Consider the following 19,151-nt stretch of genomic DNA (forward strand, 5'->3'; position numbering starts at 1 on the left):
GAGCTGGGCTCTGGGGAGACTCTCTCCCCCTTACCCCACCTCCCTCCCTCTCTCAACGCTCTACCTGTGTGTGTCTGTCTGTCTCTCTCTGTGGGTGTGTGCAAGGACAGGTCTGGTGTTTTCCACCTCCCCTGCCTCCCTGAGGCCCTGGGTGGGGCACTGCCCTGTGACCATACCCCGCCTGCTCAACGCCCTGCCCCTCCAGCCAGCCCAAGCCCTCAACTGTGGGACGTCCATCTCTGGCAGGGCAGGGGCCCCAACGTTGGGGACTGGTGCCCAGTGCGTGTGTGAGGGATGATGGTCACTCCAGCGAGCCCATCATCTACCCTGTGGCAGCCACAGAGGCTCAGCGCCCCGAGCTTCAGGCTCCCAACTGGCCCTCACGACGCGGAGCCCCCCGGGCTCCCCTCTTGCAGCAGCGATCGCCAGCGATGGGCTGGGTGCAGGCACGTTCTAGCTCTGAGCCCAGGCAGGACACGGCAGGGAGGCCCTTGGGGCCAGGGTTGCTCCACCCCTTGGGAGTTCAGTGGGGCTGAACTGTGCCAGGAGGGCTGCAGGGATGGGCACCGGCTGCTTCTCTGGCCGGGGCACTGCCGGAGTGCTAAGTGATAAGGGTCCTCACCCCACCCACCTGTCCAAGTGTCCCAGGGCCCCAGGCCTTGGCCAGGACATGGCCTGTGCAGGTGCAGCTGCCAGGGGTCAGGATGCTTCACCACCCTAGGGTCCTTTCTGGCACTCAGGCGCTGAGTCCAGCGGTGGGGCTGGATACCCTTGAGAGAGGCTGGAGCCCAGGGACGGGCAGGGCACTCCCTGGTGCCAGCCAAGGCTCTTTGAGGGTAGCTCTCTCCACGTGTCTATGTCACAGCCCCCAAGGCCCCACAGAGCCTTTGTGGCCCCCGGAAGCTCTGTGCTTGGAGGCTCTCAACAGTGACCTTTGCCCCAGAAATGTGGGGCAAAGATGAGTGTGATTAGCAATGCCGGGCTCCCATGGGGACAGCTGTCGTGCGTTAGCAGGCGGGGCCCCAGACCCCTGCCAGCCAGCCCGCGAGGCTGTGCCAGCTGCACCTTTAGCCCAGAAACCTTTGCTCCCACGGCAGCTCCAAGGGTGATTCACCCCCATTGTGGATGTGCAGGGACGCCCCCTCCCCCAGCCAGAGCCTTCCCCCTGCCCCGGGGCAGCAAACCCAGGCCAGAGGCTCTGGCCGGGGCCCACTGAGGCCGCCCCACGTCTGCTCCTGGGGAGCCTCGTGCTTCTCTCCTCCCGACGCCCAGCGATCTGGTGGGGCTGTCCCGGCCCCAGCAGCACAGGCCACTTGGGGGTAGACTACGGTGGGCTGGAGTAGACAGGTGGGCAGAATGAAAAGACAGGAAGGGTCCCAGGTCCAGAGCCTGGGCTGGGAGAGCCCAGCACAGAGGGCTGCCCCGGCCCCCTCCCCTCAGGCCCTCCCGCCTCAGCCTGTCGGGGGCTTCGTGTCCTCCCCGCCCTGGTCCTGCGGCCCCTGCCGGGCTTCTGGCCTCCACGGCTCACTGCAGTCTCCCTTTGAGCCACAGGAGTCTGGTGGCCTGACATGCACCGGCTGGCCGACCGCATCCACCTGGAGGAGCTGGCCCGCATCGGCATCCTGAGCGGCAGCGTGGACGCCATGGTCCACGCCCACCTGGGAGCCGTGTTCATGCCTCACGGGCTCGGGCACTTCCTGGGCATCGACGTGCACGATGTGGGCGGCTACCCAGAGGTCAGTGTGGACATGGCAGGCGGCGTGGCCACCCCAGGGCACGGTGGGGTCTGGGAGGCAGCAGGGGTGGTGGGACAGGAGGGACGGGGTCCCCTGGGTCCCCGTGGCCTGAACAAGGCAGGGGTGGAGCCATGAGTGCTGCTCCTCTAGTGGCCGCCTCCACAGGGCGTGGGCACGGAGGTGGGTGCCGTCTGCATGCAGGGCCCGGCTGCAGGGCCTGCCCGAGGGCTGCAGGGGGTCAGTGCACAGCGCGGGGTGGGGGCTCTGCAGGACCGCAGAGCTGAAGCCAGGTCTTCGCGACGGCGGGCCCGCGTGTCCTCCTGCCTCCGGCTTCGTCCTGACGGGTGGGGCGGCTCCCCAGGTGGTGACCGGCCCTGGCCCCTCACAAGCCTGGCAGCAGGCCCTGCTCCCACGCTGCTGCGCCCTCTTCCTGCCAGCCCCTGGCAGCACACCTGTGGCCCTGCAGCCTCCCCACCTCCAGGCACTGTTGGGACCCCTGGCGGGGGAGGGAGGCTCGGGGGGCTTCTCCAGACAAGGCCCCTCCCCGTCCTACCAGGGGCCCTCAGAGGACCACCCAGCGGGTGCTGCAGGGCCTGTGGGCAGCCCTCCTGGGCAGGTGGCTGCAGCCTCCCGGGCCGGGCTGGTGGGGCGAGCCCGTCCCTGCCGCCTGGCCTGCTGCCCGCGTGCAGGGGGCTGATTGTGCAATCGGTGCACACCCTGGGGCCCCCCAGCCACTCAGCCAAGACGAGGCCCGGCCTCGGCTGCAGGGTATTTTGAAAGCACTCAGGACGATTGGGGGGGGGGGGGATTGCTCAAGAGAAGCTTTATTATTCAATTATTTTTTCCTCAAGTGTAAACAGTTAAATTTGGAGAAACAAAATCAGTTTTAATTTCCTAATTTCTATTCATCCCATTGTGTGCAGGGAGCCAAAAGCAGGGCTTCCAGACATTGTTAGCTGAGGCTCGTTATTCATTAGTCGCCAAAGCACTTTTTTTTCACCAGAGAAAATTGGCAGCAAACTATTTTCATCTTTTCCAGTAAGCAGCCCTTTGTACTCAGAGTCTATTCTTCTGACAGATAAACATTGTAGAAAAAATATGGCTTTTCCTATAAAAGTCATTTGTTTTATTTGAGGCCTACAGACACATCTGGGTCTCCTCTGCTCACAGCCCAGTAAAAGTCAAGGCCTTGTGCAGCCCTGTGCCCAGGCAGGGGTGGGTGAGGCTGGTGAGGGGAGACCCCCACCCCCAGCAAGGCTGCAGCTCCCAGGCCAGAGGGGCTCGGGGCTCCCGCTCTGCTCGGCCCAGCGCTCCGCCCCTCTCGGCCCTGCTCCCTGCCTGTGCCCTGTCCTTGGTGGGACCCCAACAGCTAACGCTCTGGAGGGGTAACTGCAGTCAGTGGGCAGGGGCAGGCATATGCTCTGTGCCCCCCAGGCTCCCTTCCAGTCTCCCCGCCCCCAGTGTGAGCGGCCGTCCTGCCTCCCTGCCGCACACCAGTGAGTAGCTCGGCTGGGCCACGGTGACGGAGGTGTGACTGGGAAGGGAGAGACATGACTTTATCAGACCTTTGCTTTCACCAGGCCCCTGGCTTTGAGAGTCATGGGGTGAAGAGAAGGGATGGGCATGTAGTATGAGAGAGAGGGGCAGAGAGGGGTCCCAGGAGCAGGGACATCCTGGAGCAAGGACCCTGGGACCCCCAGCTCCGACAAGCAGCTCCTGGGCAGGAGACGGGCCCTGTACTGCCCCAGTAGCATCTCTCACCTGAGCACAGGGACCGTCACTGCAGGTAAGGCCCTTAGCTGGGGCACCCTGCCTTCTCGCATCCCCTGCCCGCCTGCCTAGCCTCCCGATCAGTGGCCCAGGTGAAAGTGTGGTGGGGGCGGGACCCCACCAGACAGGTGTCTGTGCCCAGAGCATGACCCCGCGGGGGTCACGGTGCCTTGACATCTCCTCGTCACCTCTCCCAACTTGCTCACACCAGGTCAGGCCGGCTGTCCCTGCCCTGGTGGACTCACAGTCACAGCCCTTCCTGCTGTGCCCAGCCTTGGAGGCTGAGCCAGCCTGTTTCTGGTTACCTTACTTGAACCACTAATTGAAGTCTGATGTTCTTGGCCCCCAAACAGTCAGAAATGACAGCTCCGTCTCCAACAGCTGGGCTTCCTGGGGGGAGCTGCGAGCAGGGAGGGCGAGCTCAGATCCTGAGCAGAAAGGCTGCCTGCTGCCCACTCGCTCACAGGCCCCGGCCGCGGGCCAGATGGGTGCCCAGGGCAGGCAGGGACTCTTCTGCCACTGTGCCAGCACCACCTGCCCTCAGCCCAGGCTGAGGTGGTCAGCTGTGCCCGTGAGTGGGCAGGCCCAGGCTGGCGTGCACGGGAGGGCGGGTGGGGGCAGACGGGGGCTTCTCAGGGAGCAGCTGCCACTGTCGCTCATTCCTCCCCAAAGACAGGGGGCTGTTTCCCAGGGCTCAGCTGCAGGCCCAGGAGCCTCCTCTGGGAGCCACACTCCTGGGCCGCGCACACAGAGGGACGTGTGCATTTGCGCAGGGCACACTGGTGCCAGCAGGCCCACCCTGATGACAGCACCTGTCCCTCTTCTTGGACAGTCACATGGAAAACCTGGGACTTGGCCTGGGGGAGCTGGGACAAGCACTTCTGGGCCTAGTTTCCACTTGAGCTGCCTTGAATGGGCTGGAAGGAAAGATGCAGCCCCCAGTGGCCCACGGCCTCCGTAAGAGCTTTTTTGGCTTCAGTGGTTTGGCTTCTTCCACCCCCTGGCCGGGAGAGGGGCCTGGGTGAGAGCGGCCGCACTCGGCCAGCCCCACAGGCCTGTCTGGCCGCGTGCCCTGGGCGTGTGCACACGGGTGTCCACACGGCTCCTGGAGGCAGCTCCCAGGGTAACGCGTGGCCAGGGACGCCCACAATCTGGGTGTGTGCAGAGGGGCGTCGCATCTCATCAGAAGTGCCCGTGGCCCGGCACAGCGGGGCAGTGGGCTGGGAGCCCTCGGGGCTGCAGCTGCCCACACTGGCCACCCGTGCCTGGACGAGCTGCTGGTGCCAGTGCCCGGCCTGGAGCCTCAGTCAGGTCCCCGAGCTCTCCTCTCGTCCCAGGGCGTGGAGCGCATCGACGAGCCGGGCCTGCGCAGCCTGCGCACCGCGCGGCACCTGGCGCCGGGCATGGTGCTCACCGTGGAGCCCGGCATCTACTTCATCCACCACCTCCTGGACGAGGCCCTGGCCGACCCCGCCCGCGCCTGCTTCTTTAACCGCGAAGTCCTGCAGCGCTTCCGTGGCTTTGGCGGGGTGAGTGCCCCTGGGCCCCACGCTCTTGCTCCCGGAACATCTGCCGCCCCACTGCAGCTGCTTGTCACCTTTGTCCCAGGACGGGGGCCCCAGTGGAAGGAGGGACAGTCTTGACCACCTCACTAGAGAAGGGCCTGGCCTGCCCCTCCCACGACTGCCACCCGACAAGCGTCTCCCCCCTCAGTGGGAAGACACAGATTCTGCAAAACCCCTGCCCACCCTAGGGCTCCCGTCCACCTGGCGAGGACAGAGCGAACACGTGACAGGAGGAGATGGCCCTCCTATCCCAGGGAGCACGGTCCATTCCTCAGCGTTGGGGTCAGCCTGGAGCAGGTCTGACCCTCTGTCCTCCTTGCCCACGAGGCCAGTTTCGTAGTGGTGAGTGTCTTTCCACCCGACCCAGGTACGCATCGAGGAGGACGTCGTGGTGACCGACAGTGGCATGGAGCTGCTGACCTGCGTGCCCCGCACCGTGGATGAGATTGAAGCGTGCATGGCAGGCCGAGAGAAGGCCTCTACGCCCCTCTCTGGTCCCCAGTAGAGCCAGCCGGGAAGGCCCAGCGGGCCTGGGGCCTGGCCTTGCAGCCTCTCCTCACCGTGACTAGCCTGCGGACGGGCCTTCCACCGGAGGAGACGGTGCTCAGAAATCAGATCCGGCATCCACATCTGATCACACCAAGTACTGCTGTTTCCTAGGGAGGAAACACTCTTTTTTTAAAATTAACGTCCTGCAAGATCACACCCTTAATCTGTTGTGTACCTTGCTCAAATGACCATGACTTAAAATGCTGATCGCATATAACCCTGTTCTTTAGTAGCAACTAACATGTGCCTTGCTGTCATTTACATTCCTTTTCAAAGAAAAAGATGCATTTCCAGTGTTTTCTCTCGAAAATCAATATGCAGAATGGAATTTACAATAAACAGTTTCCTAAAGTGGCCCTTTGTGCTTGGGCTCCCTCTTTCTTCCTCTTTTTCAGAGATGGGGTCTTACTATGTTGCTCAGGCTGGTCTCAAACTCCTGGCCTCAAGCAATCCTCCTGCCTCAGCCTCCCAGAGTGCTGGGATTTCGGGCGTGAGCCATCACACCTGGCTCCTCCTTATTGTTTATCCCTTTCCAGATGAGCCCTTGGGACCCGAGGACCCGGAAAGGATGGCTCGCCTAGTGCGAGCTCCAAGAGTCCATTCCCACCAAACCTCTGCTGCTGCCTCAGACTGGCCTGGCAGAACAAGGGCAGAGTCCTTCCCCAGGAGCCCTGAGACTCCGCTGGGCTGCAGTGTGACCCTGTCACTTGCTACAAGGCTTCCCAAGCGCAACAGGCATCAGAGCCTCTGGGGCACTTGGTAAAAGATTCCTGGAACTCACTCTCAGACCTTCCGAATCAGAATCTCCAGGGTGATGCCCTGGGAATTGTGAATTGAACAAGCAGCCCCGAGATGCTCCTGACGTGTGAGTTTGAGAACCGCTCTCAGGCAGCACGGTGGTCCAGGGCTGTGCCGAGCTGCACCCCCAGTACCCACCCGTGCAGGCAGAGGTCCGGGCTGGGGGGGGGGGGGACCGGCCCTGCAGAAAGATCTCGGGCACTCAGACTGGCAGAGGTACCCTACACCATGCCTTTGCACAGGTTAAAAGGCTAACCAGCAATGTAATTAGCCTCTTTGATACAGTTACTTAAAATTTGAGACTTGCAGAGATCCCTTGTCCTGGATTTCTTTTTCATGTGGGACAGCTAGCAAAGCTAGCACCATCAGGTGACACTTCCAAGCACCACGAAAAAGGAGAGCTTGCTCACTCCTTCCATGTTTGTGGAGACCCTTTGTGCTCCCAAAATGCGAGCTCACCGACCAAACTCAACTCAGGCAGGAAGCCATCACAATCCAGCTATGCCTGGTCCCTGCCAATGGTGAATACCTGTCCTTACCTCTGCTCGTCCCACAGTCCCACAGACCTGCCCCATCCCTGGAGCTGGCTTCTAGAATTCCGTACACCTTCCAGGTTAACGCCTCACAGTGCTCCCATCCAGGAGTTGCTGGAGCCAAGGTGAAGAAAGGATGTCAGAGATGAAACCATGACAGGGTGGAAAACTCCGTAGCCCAAGCTAGACATTTTGAGAAGTCACTGAAGAATTTAGTACAAACTGGTTTTTTTCCTATGGAAGTAACACAAAAGTGCTTATGATGTGGTCACATTAAAATAAAAGCCAAATTCAGTTCCAAATCATTTATCCTATTTGCTTCTTAGATGTGTAACATCCATTCTTTAAGGTTTTCTGCTGGCGCACAGCTCTATTTCCTAAGATTTGCGGCACTGAGCAGCGTGACCGCTGAGTGTCGGGGAAGCTGGCCAAGCGCTTCGCTACCTGCTGCCCCGGACAGGCGTGTTCTGATGAACAGGGTTTCCATTTCCCCCACTCACGGGGGAAAACCAAAGTGAGGCTGAGACTCTAAATGGACAGTTTAATTTTGTTAATTAAGAAACACAGATGAGTATACCAGACATCTTTCTCCTCTTCAGATGCTCCGTACCAAAGCAGCCTGTTTCACGTGAATGTCTTCTCTGATTATTGAGCAAGGAGAAATCTCAGTAGCCGAACACTGTCCAGGAGGCACACCAGAACACAGACGTAGCACATCTAGCCTGGGCCAGCAGGTCAAACGCACAGGTTTCAGGTGGCCAGCAGTAGCTACCCACTCCACCCCATGTTCCTGAGCATGTATCCAACTGTCTCCTCCAGCCTCTGCAGAAATTTGTGTTGCTTGAAAAATGCACCAGAGACCCTCCCAGAAAGCTATAGTTCCCAAACTCTGGAAGGCTCTAGGTATTCATTCAATAAATAATTGAGCATCTACTCTGTGCCAGTGCAGTATAACACCACGAAGCCTCCTCTCAGAGCCCGCAGCCTCTTAAGAGAGGCTTCACCTTAAGCAAACACGCACAAATACCGTCTCCAACACTGAAAAGTGCCACGATGCAAAGTGCAAGGACTGGCCCTGTGTAGAAAGCCAGAGGCTAAGACAGGAAGGGCTGTGAGTGAGAAGCTAAAGATGGTGCTGCGTTCCAGATATTAAGGAGCTGGGAAGAGCCCTGGGGCCAAAGCAGAGTAATGCAGGAGAATGGAGGGAATGCAGATGACACAACGAATCGGAGCCATGTCAACGGGACATTGGGTTTTCCCGAGCGCAATGGAGACCAACAGAATGGTTCTGGGGCACGCACAACTGTCCAGGAACCCCAGTGCGGAGCCAAGTCACCAAGTACGGACAAGACAGGAGAAAGGCGCGGCGCAGGGGGTGGTGAGGGCAGGTGAAGCAGCCAGCCAGGTTCAAGACACATTTAGGAAGCAGAACTGAAAGGTGGTGACGTGGAAAAGCATCAGGCTCTCACAGCTACTTCACCGGGAGCAGCAGCTCTGGTGTTTGGGCTGCGAAGCGTGTAACGCGAGACCGCCTCACTGACAGCTGCATTCTTTTCCAAGTCCAATTCTACAACCCCAGTTTCTCTCAATGCCGCTACGTAACTTTCAGGCCTAGAGCTCTGTGAGGAGTCTGGATGTTGCAGTAAAAGAATTTCCAGGCGCTGGTGTCCTCCTCCGAGTGCATGTAAAATGCTCTGAACTCTTCAGGTACACACATGCAGTGAAACAAACAGCAGTCGTCTAAAACTACTTTCATTAAAAAAGACCTGGCACCTTCACAAAGAAATACTCTGTAAAATTCCCCAAGGCAAGTTACCGGATTCTAAATTATAACTAATTCATAAAAATGAAATGGGACATACTAACCATAGAAATAACCACTATACTACAATTTTCATTAAGATGCCACAAGTAGACATTTACTTCCCAAGACATGAAAATAACTGAAGGATCATAGAAGAAAAGTATCTAAATGGCATCTTCTCCTGAAACACTTCAAATCAGCTTACTGGACCCATGATCTTTATGAAATCAGCAAAGTCACTTCTACAATATGCGGCGTCACGTAAATGACGATGATGAACACACATACTACAAAACTGCAGTTAGGGGCAAGGCCTTACTTTACATTCTTGACTGTCCATCTCAAAACCTAACACTTCCTCACCACTCTGTAAACGGAAACCAGGCTCTGAGACACTGAGTGACCAAGCAGATCCTATTTGTCACTGTACCTATCCTAGCACACAGTTTTAGATTAGACCAAGTGACTGAACTATAACTAAAGATGTATCCCATGTTCAGAGAAAACTATTTCTCTATCCACTAAGGGAAATCGGGGGAATCTAAACTTGCACAAAAGTACCTCTTCTCATACCTCTCCCCCCGCCCCCACACACACACCCCTGCGCCCCAGACTGGGAACAGGACGGCAGCATGGCACCTGCCTGCTCCTCAGAGCTGTTTAACATTTGGACGGCTTTTTGGTATCTAATATAAAGAAACCCACAGTGAAATACAGTCATTGTTCCAAAGGTTTTATTTTAAATTCATTGAAAGAAATAAAATTATATTTAAAAAAATAGAGTAATCTCACAAACTGAGGAAAGCCAGGAACAAAAAGAACAAATTAGTACTTTTTCCTGAGAGGCAGATCTAAACAGCTGTAGAATGGACTTTCTCCTTCCTAGCTTTTGTCAAACAAAAAAACTTCCTATTTCTAAGGCATCAAAAAGCACTGTGAGTGCTAAATGGGTTTTCAGATACAAAAGTTACAAGCCCTCTAATGAGGATTAAGAAACATCAAAAGCTGCTATAACTTCCTTTCTTTTAAATATCAAATATTAAATTGTACATACTTCTACTTTTTCATGTAAATTTGAGAATTTCACACTCATGACCTGAACTTCAAAACTCTGGTCAAATTTTACGGAAATCTTACTATTTCTTAGTAAGAACGTCCAAAGCATCCCAGTAACAACAGGGACCAGCAGCAGGAAGAGCTGCTTTGCTTTCACCATCTGCAGCCAAACCAGCCCAAAGCACCCATCCCAGGAGACTCAGATGCAGCTAGAAATTATATGAAAGCCTAATTCCTAAACCACTGAGTCTGCCTGCAAAGGCAGATCAAATCCTAATAGTTCATAGGTAACACACAGAACAAAAGTTACAACAGTCACTTAACAATTCCCAAAGCTCTAAACTTACTCATTCCCCATACTTGGTTTCCCCTCAATTTTATACTGATAAAAATCTATAAAACTAAAAACTTTCATTCCCAACCACTTCAGTAAGATAGTCAAGACAATGGTTAACATTTTTGTTCTATGCATGATTGCTTGCTTGTGCTAAAAGTTTTGATTTGCATAGGTAATAGGAAAAGCTTTAATCAATTTTTCCAGAAGTTCTTGTGTTCTGATTTGAAATATTGAGTGCACACCCCTGATGACTCCCAAAAGCTTCTTTTTCAAGATACTTAAGTCAATTCATATAATTGGTAACCATAAATTCCATGGGGATTTCAATTTCTGAAAAATATTTTTTAATAAATAAGAGATTAAAAATGTCTGTAGCACCTATTATAGGTGCTTAAAGATTCAAGTGACCTGACTGCATCTCCAATTAAGTTAATTACATAACATCAATCAGCTGTTAAAGATCAGCAGGATTCTGTGGGTATGTCCTACTTAGTTATTCAAAATATCTAGCGATCTTTATAAGTAGATCAATATCCCAACCAAAGTAAACTGGTGTTGGACCCTAATAAAAACCTCCATCCTGTTTCTTGGCTCTACAGGGAGTTACATTCAGAAGGGCCTTGGGACCCTAACAATAGCTTGGCTGAGTTGCAGGGAGGGCACTATGATGTCTTCTCCTGCCCAGGAGAGAACAGCACAGTCAGCACTCTTCCACCAGCCCAAGGGTGCAACTTGAGTTACATTCTGGTTACATTATCTCAAGTCCTACTATGGAACAGCAATGTGGCCAAAAATGACCAAATGAGATACCTGGTAACACAAACTTTTTAATCAGATACGATTCAAGTGTCCTCACCAGCCCAGGCACAAAGAAATACACAAAACCAACAAATTTGAACTAGAATTGTGCCACACAAAGGGGAAAAAGTTGACAATCTAAACTACCAACATTAATATAAGCCAGACTCTAGAGATCCCCTACGTTAGTGACTGCCATGTTCTAGTCTTGACAAAAATGTCAAAATCCTGAGTTTTATCAGCATTTTCTTTCTAAAATAATTTACGGACATAAAAGCATACAAATGAATAAGCAGAAGCAGTGGTATATAAAGTCTAGAAGAACAGTCCACTAACCAGAAAAAGAAATGTAACAAAAACAATATAAAAAGATGTATTTAAGTGAAATAAATTAAAGGTTAAAACCTTACACTTTCAAGTTTTCTTAGACAATAATTTTGGGAGATGGCATGGAGTTGATACATTTTTCTAATAATCGCTTGCCTAAGATCAAACACCAAAATGATCCTTCACAAGAAATTTTTGACTTTAAAGCTCACAGCCCCATGGCAGTTATTTTGAACACAAGAGAAACTACATGCTGAATTGATATTCCAAATCCTAATAAGTAGCATGTGTCACCAACTGTTAAGACATTTTGTTTCCTAAATTGACTGTCAAAATGTTATTCCAAAAAATGCTTATTTTACTACCATCTGCAGAAACTCAAATTCTGGTACACAAGTTTCTCTAAATCACTGAGTTTTTTTAGGACAAGATGATGCCAATCTAATAACCCAAATACATAATTCTAATATGCTTACTTTTTATTTTTTAATAAAACCTATTTTCTTCCTAAATGTTATTTGTATTTTTAAATCAATTGGTTGCACCCTGCCTTTAAGATGTGATGGGGTTTAACTCCCATCACAATTCAAAAACGCATACTTGTTGGGGAAAACAGTCCTAATTATGCCAAAACAAAGTTTATGCTACTCCAGATTGCAAAGTGATTGGTTTCTATAGCTCTAAGGATTTATAGTACATAATTTAGAATGAAATCACAAATAAACATAGATGGCATTCTTTAATCCAATTAACCGTATCCGCTGAAGCCAAGAACCTTCTGTACAACCTGCCAGTTTCCCATTCCTTTTTGCCAACTTAAAAAAGAATTTCTTGGGAAGTCAAGATTTATTACGAACATCAACGAGGTGCCAGGATATTTTTTGTTTACCATATACCTTTAAAATGTTTGTTTTTTTGATCCCCACAAAAATCCCCATCATTTAAAACCAGATATTTGAATTACACAGCTAACATTTTTAGCTAATCAACTCTTCAGCGCTGACCCTAGGAAATAACCTCCAATGGATCTTTGAGTAATGGAACAAGACAACTGTCAGCTGCTGATACAAGTGTGTAGGGGTCACATCTTCAATGTTCCAGCCACAAGCTGCGAAGTCTGGAAAGGGTAAGGTCTACTGGCCTGCACTATCAGAATCTGTTGTATTCTCAGTGCTAATGGGCTGCACGTTGTCTGCAAGGTTGTGTGCATGCTCAAGAAACAAATCTTTTAATACACTTAATTCCTTAGTCAGCAACTTAATTTTTGCTTCCAACCGTTCATTCTCTTCTTTGAGCTGATTCACTCTTTGCAGTGTATCCTGTGCTTTCTGCTTGCTTTTCAACCGGCTCTTTTTCACAGCCATGTTGTTCCTCTCTCGGCGCTGCCGATACTCATCACTGTTCCGATCCATGGGCGAACTCTTTTTGCTTTGCTTGCTGGGAGCCGCGGCTTTGCCTCCTCCCCCAGGGCCAGCAGGCACCAGCTGAGGAACCTGCTGTAGGCCACTGGCATGTGCCTGGGTATGAATAACACTTATTCCATTCACTCCTGGAGTACTGTTCTGCTGTGATATCTTGCTCATTTGGGCACTCTCCCTTGCCAACACAGAACACGTAGAAATGAGGACAAGGTGATCAATGGTTTCCACGCTAAACTGCCAAAAAATCTTCACATGTACCTAGTTAAAAAATAAATTGTATTAAGATATTTGAAATGACAAGATCAAATGAAATTAAACTTGCATGTACCTAACAGCAGACCAACACTAATTGATTATGCTGAAAAAAGTCTATAGCAACTGCCAACTGTTCCAATGTTTCAGAAGTCTAAAGAGCATTTAATGTAGAAAGGTAAGTTAGTACAGAAGCACCATAAGGCTAAACTCAGCCCACCTGAATCCCTAAGGGTACTACCCACCTGCGATTGTTATCAAAAACGGGAGGAAAAACAAAAGACTACCACTAATTAGGTAGCAGTACGAACTAATAGCACCTGACAATCTGCCAGGAAGAAATTTGAGATGTTTGGGTTAAACATGGAAAAGCTGAATTCAATTGTGACAGAAAAGACACCTGCATTCATGAAGAAGGGGGGGCCAGGGGGAGTGTCACTTTTGGTCCAAGTCAAAACAGAATGCTGGCGAGAGTGGAGTGCTCAGTCTCCAACACTCACAAGGAACAGTACACTACTGTCTCCGCAGGTTTCTTTTCCAGTACACAGAGGGAGTCATCAAGAACTTAAGTTTTCTCCCAGAGCTTTCTTTATGGGATATTTTGAAAAGGTGTTTTTTCGCTAATTTTTATTTTTTAAATGACCTCAAATGATAGGACCATAGTTTACTGAAATTTACTGAATTGTTTCTTGGATTTAGGAGCTCTGAGACCCAATTTGCTCCCCCATCCCACCATGCTTCCAATAATGTTTTTTTCTTCTTGACATAATAAAACATCTAAACACTCAACCTGAAACCACAAGGAAGGAAACAAAAACGCAATGACGCATCCCGGTGGTTAAGTGCTAGGACTCAGGCTGGACAAAGGGACGGACCAGCTGCAGCGCTTCACACTGCAGAGTGAGCTCAGAAGATGCGCCAGCGCTGAAGATCACTGTGCCGCTGCCTGCAGAAATGAGGTCACAGTGTCAAATACTAGTCATGTTTGGGTTGCTATGAATCCAACCAAGTCCCCACAGCTGCCCACACTGTAAGAAGTGTAAACGCATACCTCGCCTATCATGTGGCCACCTCAAGACAAGCTGGTCAAGCTGACTGAACTGTGTCCACCGAGAAGTCATAGCGCTCTTGGAAATTTAGAAAGCAGTGTTATGAATCATAAATCTATCCTGTTCTCTTGTCACAAAACTATTAAAACTACATCAGTGGAAAAAATCTGGAGTCAGAATTATGAAATGCCCCAAATGAGTAAATCTCACAGTTATTAAGAAAAGCTGTTAATAAACACCAGTAGCTTCACCCAAACATTAGCCAGGCAATTCTGTACAAACACTGTTTATTGGTCTGCTTTGTAAAAAATCTTTACTTTAAAAAGTCCGTATACCATTACTTTTAATTGCTTTAAAAGCCACACAGCTTGTGGGTCCTCTGTTCTCACTCCAGTACTGAGACAGAAAGCTCCTGTTCAAACCAAGAGGAGTATCTACTTCAAGCCTATCTTCAGTAATGGACATTTCACAATTTCCCTTGATAATTATGCTGCCTAATTTTTCTTCTAGTTAAAAAGTGGCTGTTCAGTATGAACACCCTTACTGCCACCTAACACTAGTGCTTATCTATTTGGTGTAAAGTGAATATAAGTGTTTTACTCAATATTTAAGAACTTGTTTAACACCTCTCCTGGGATTGTCTTAACAATCACGATCATGCTCATCTTATTTATCTATTTTTTTATTTTTCATATATCAATTGTAATTTTAGTCTCTAAAGCTAATTTCTATAGTCAACTATGGTCATGCTCAGAGACAGGAGTGATCAAAGCAGCACAGACTTGGAACCAGGTCAACTCCTGGGCTCTGGCTGCTCCTATTTCAGTTTGGACAAATCCCTTGACTTCTGTGGGCTTGATTTCCCCATCTGCAAATGAAGGATGTGGAATGGCAAGAGACCTTCCAACTGACAATGACCATGACCTTCAGTCACTAAGAACTCTAATTCATCACAGGCTCTAAGTTCAGGGATGTACAAGCCTGTTTCTGTACCCAAAGATACAGGAATAGGGAAGGGCTCTTTGACCTCAGTCTGACTCACCTGCCAAGGTACTAGGCTGAACATAGTAGGCAAGGTTTTGAAAGTGAGCCTTTTGGCTTAAAAAACAAGAGTATATTCACTGAACCTACAACTGGTAAAAATTTAAGACAAACTTAGAGATAGTAAAAATAACTCCATGAACATTAAAAAAAAAAGTTCTTCAACCATATACAAGCCAAAAAAGTAGCTCTTAAAGTGAAAATTAACCAAGTTATGGGACTCAAAGAGCTAAGTGGTCTAAAAGACTTAACTTCAAACAGATTATCAATTTTGTTTTTAAAGTGGAAAAGACACTCTCATTTATGCTTTTGTTCCTTCCACCAACATTTATCAAGCACCTACAAAAGGCAAAGAAATAAGTTTCTTTCAAATGTGGATACTCAACCCTAAATGAAAGTCTGGCTCCTGTGTGGACAAACGCCATTCCAAAGTTCAGTCTGCAGGAAGCAGGGCGGCACCTTGTTTCCTCCCATGTGAATCATTCAAGCAGAAACGTAGGAAAACTGCAGAGCAGTGGTTCTCAAAGTGTGGTCCCTGGGATGCGCATCACCATCATTTGGCAACTTCTTAGTAGTGCAAGTTCTCAGGTTGCCCCAGACCCAAATCCTCTAGGAACAGGACTGAGCATTGCTGTTTTAGGGACCTCCAAGTCATTTTGACACTGAAGTCTGACAGTCACTGATGTCGATTAACAATGGATCTTAAAAACACTGGACTAAATGGGTAACAGGTTTTTTAAAATTCAAACTTCTTAATTCAAGTAATGTCCATTCAAAGCACTGAAAGCTCACAATGTTAGGATGAGTAAAACAAAATCGAATTTTTCTCAAGTTTCACTTGGGAAAATAAACCTGACAAGAATTATCCTAACCCTTTTATCACTTTTTTCCCACATACCTAGAACCAGATAGTCCTCCCCTTACCCTCCAAAATAAATTTTTCACTCAATTTCCTCAGTGAAGGTCAACACTTAAAAATATTCTTAGATGTTTCTCCCTTGCCCCAAATCTGTTCAATCACTGGGATCTGACAATTCTACCTAAAACCACCAAAAAAACAAAAGAGAAAAAATCTCACATCTACCATTCTTCTCCATCCCGATGCCACAGAATCACCTCAGGCTACCATCTCTCAGGGCACTAGTCTCTGGGTTAGCAACCTTCCTCCAACCACGGTCTCCAGAGCAAAGTAACACTCAAACCTGAGTGTCACACCCTCCACCTCCGGCACCAGTCAGTCTACAGGATTAAATCCAAGGTCCTGACCTCTCCAGCGCCTGCTCCCTCACCCTTCACACCTCAGCAACAATAAACCACTATTAGTCTCCTCAATGGTCTGTGCCTTCTCTTTTCTTTGTGCTTCAGTACAATTTGTTCCCCCAGTTTCTCAACTTCAGCTCTACAGTGTGGCTCCCTGTAGACTAAGCCAGAGGCAGGACTCTGTTCATCTTCACACGCCCAGCATCTAGTGCAGGGTCCCTGAAGCAGGATGTACCCACCTCCAGGGAGTGGCACACAAGTGGTCCACTGGGGTATGAGAAGAAAAGGTGTGTTTGTCTTTTTTAATGTCATCTTTCTAATCTACTTTGGTGTGATTTACAACACAAAACGAACAGATTGTAAATATACATCTATAAGGAGCTCAGGCTCATTTGTTCTTCTTTTTACTGATAAGGCCAGGAAGCCAATAAGGCAGGAGACCAGTGTACCTACCAATATAAGAACCCACTGAACCACCCTCCCAAGAATACACAATCAACCTGGAACTGTGGCCACCTGTATTTACCATTACTGTGAGCAGGTGAGGCAATCGCAGCCGGTAAGACCAAATTCAGCCCCATGAGGTCCTACTTGTCTTTACCAGGGGCTCACCATGGGATGTTTAATTCCCCAGGGATGAAACCATTGCTCCAAGATCAGAACACCTTGCAGACAGCCATGATGTGCTCTTGAGAATTTAAAGGATACTCTGAAAAAAAATGAAGTTTTGTTTCCACCTATTTTTTAAGGCAGGTATTATTAATTAAAAATAATTGAACCAGCCAAGTGTGCCCACCGAGGCAGGAATCAAGAAATTAAAACATGCTTCAGCTCACTAGCATCCTGTAATTATTTAAACTTGTTTACAGTTTTTCCAGAAACAGAATCAACCTTATGAATAGTTTATCTCAAATACTACTCAAGTGGTAATAGCAGACCAGATCTTAACTTAAAACATCAAGAACTTCTGGATGCAGAATTTCTTAGTATAGCAAACCCTTACAGTATTTTATTTCAAAATTTGCCCTGGGAGTCACATTTCTTTGGCAGAGAGGTCTTTGCGTTAAATGACAATCTATTCAAATAAGAATTCAACTGAGTGTAGGTTCAGAGGCAGAACTACCAATTTTTGTGTCACCCACCAAAGTTAAAACCTTTCTAAAACTGACACATTCAAAGATGCCAGTTTACAGTATAAACCTCAAACAAGAGGAAAACCAAACGCTTCATTAAACCTTCCAAACAACAGCCACATGTTCGCTTGCGTGGAAGAACACACTATCCTTCCCCTCAACATGCCTTTCCATCCTCTGCACCCAGACACCTCTGCAGGCTATTTTCCTTGCTGCCTTCCCTCCAACCATGCTAACCAAGTGCTTCATTTCTTGCACTTCTCTTTCTGTTCGACTTGTGGTTTGTTGCACGTTCATCTAAACCATGTTGAACAGTGAACTGCAGGATATTCAAATATCCCCGTAAATAAGCAAAAGATTCTTTGGTAGAGTTATGCATTTAAAAATCAACTGCTTTCCCTGACTACTCTGTCGCTTTATTGGCTTCTGTACAGAATTCCCGACCACCGCAGACTGAGCCGTCTGGGAAAGGCAGGAAATACCTTCTGTGGCACTAAAGATACCGTCCACCTTCTGCTATTCTGGGGACACCCTCATCCCCAGGGGCCAATTCGAGCCTGGCTTGTCACACTGCTCGTTTCGCAAACAGAGCACCGGGCTCGCCCCCCAGCCCGTCCCCCCGTCCGCCGCGCTCCGGGCCGGCAGCCAGGGCCGCCGCGGGGAGCGGGGGTCGGCGGGCGGCGCCGCGACGCTGGGCCGCGGCCAGGGATGAGCTCAGCGGCCCCGCGGGTGTTGCCGGCAGGTTGCATCAGACGCCGCGCGGGGCCGCCGCCTGCGCCTGGAGGGGCCTTCCCAGCCGGCCGGCCGGCCGCCTCGGACCGGGCCGAGTCTCCTCGCGCCGGGCCCGCGCCCACGCGAGCGGCCGGCTCTGCCGCGGCCTCCTCCTCCCTCCCGGCGCCCGCCCGTGGCCTCCTCACCTGCGCCTCCGGCCCGCCCGCCCCCCGGCGGCCTCCACTCCGAGCAGCCCCGCGCGGCGCGGCCCAACCCGATACAGGCCTCGCAGCCCGCGAGCCAGCGAGGAGGAGCGACGGTTACGAAACCGGCAGCCTCCGCCCGTTCCGCCGCCGCGGCCACCGGCTTCCCCTCCTAGCCGGGACCGCGCGCGCCGCCGCCGCCGCCACGACCAATGGGAGCGCCGGGCTATGGGCGACGCAGCTTCCCCTCGTGACGGGCAGCCCCGCTGGCCAATCGCGAGCCGTGTGGCTGCGGGGGGCGGGCGCGCGGCGGGGGCGGTGGCCGTGGCGCGGCGGGGCTGGCGGGCGTGGCGGGCGCTGGCGGCGGCTTGCTGCACGGCCCGGCCCGAGCTGCTTCGGCTGCTCCCACGGGGCCGCCGGGTGCTGTGGGCGGCTCGTGGCGAGAAAAGTTTGGTCCTAGTCGGAGGCTGAAAGAACCATCACTTTGTGAAGGCCGCACCTGCCTTTTTGGAAAACAGCATTTTCTGAGGCGGTTTCGAGTCACCGGCTACTGTTCTGGCTCCACCGGGTCCTCGGCGGCCCCTCGGCGGCCCTCAGAGGCCCGGACCCCCGCGGCCAGGAAGGCCATTGCAGATGTTGTCACTGAAAACGAACGAAGCCAAATTTGTCCAACGCAGGATTTAGCATCGGGGTCACGTTTGCGAAGGCTGCAGACGGTGGCTCGTTTTTGGGTGAAATGACTTGAATTTCCCAAGTCGATTCCCTGTGGCGTCTTCCAGGTGCAGACGCCATGCCTGAAAAGTGAATA

At 50.9% G+C, this 19,151-nt stretch overlaps 2 protein-coding genes across 6 annotated transcripts in view; one reads left to right on the top strand and one right to left on the bottom strand.

Annotated features, from left to right (window-relative positions):
- The window catches only part of PEPD (peptidase D), a 106,245-nt gene extending 100,271 nt beyond the window's left edge, over nucleotides 1-5,974 (top strand). The window contains exons 13-15 of the mRNA XM_045532929.1: nucleotides 1,552-1,736; nucleotides 4,844-5,035; nucleotides 5,439-5,974. Of these exons, the coding sequence (XP_045388885.1) occupies nucleotides 1,552-1,736; nucleotides 4,844-5,035; nucleotides 5,439-5,576 (515 nt within the window). The 3' untranslated portion in view covers nucleotides 5,577-5,974. The remainder of the gene's footprint in view (nucleotides 1-1,551; nucleotides 1,737-4,843; nucleotides 5,036-5,438) is intronic.
- A 3,498-nt stretch (nucleotides 5,975-9,472) lies between these two features.
- On the bottom strand, nucleotides 9,473-18,533 carry CEBPG (CCAAT enhancer binding protein gamma). 5 transcript variants are annotated; one of them, XM_045531910.1, is made up of 3 exons: nucleotides 18,347-18,533; nucleotides 16,823-17,005; nucleotides 9,473-12,952 (listed from the first exon to the last, which is right to left on the bottom strand). In XM_045531910.1, exons 2-3 carry the CDS (start codon nucleotides 16,823-16,825, stop codon nucleotides 12,407-12,409), a joined length of 549 nt encoding a protein of 182 aa, XP_045387866.1. In that variant the 5' UTR covers nucleotides 16,826-17,005; nucleotides 18,347-18,533; the 3' UTR covers nucleotides 9,473-12,406. The 5 variants fall into 5 exon arrangements, with proteins under 5 accessions (XP_045387866.1, XP_045387865.1, XP_045387867.1 ...); XM_045531909.1 differs by lacking the exons at nucleotides 16,823-17,005; nucleotides 18,347-18,533 and adding exons at nucleotides 13,998-14,073; nucleotides 15,423-16,815; XM_045531911.1 differs by lacking the exons at nucleotides 16,823-17,005; nucleotides 18,347-18,533 and adding exons at nucleotides 13,737-13,892; nucleotides 13,998-15,352.
- Between the last annotated feature and the right edge of the window lie 618 nt (nucleotides 18,534-19,151).

The sequence above is a fragment of the Lemur catta genome, chromosome 19, assembly GCF_020740605.2.
Source record: "Lemur catta isolate mLemCat1 chromosome 19, mLemCat1.pri, whole genome shotgun sequence".
Lineage (NCBI taxonomy): Eukaryota > Metazoa > Chordata > Mammalia > Primates > Lemuridae > Lemur > Lemur catta.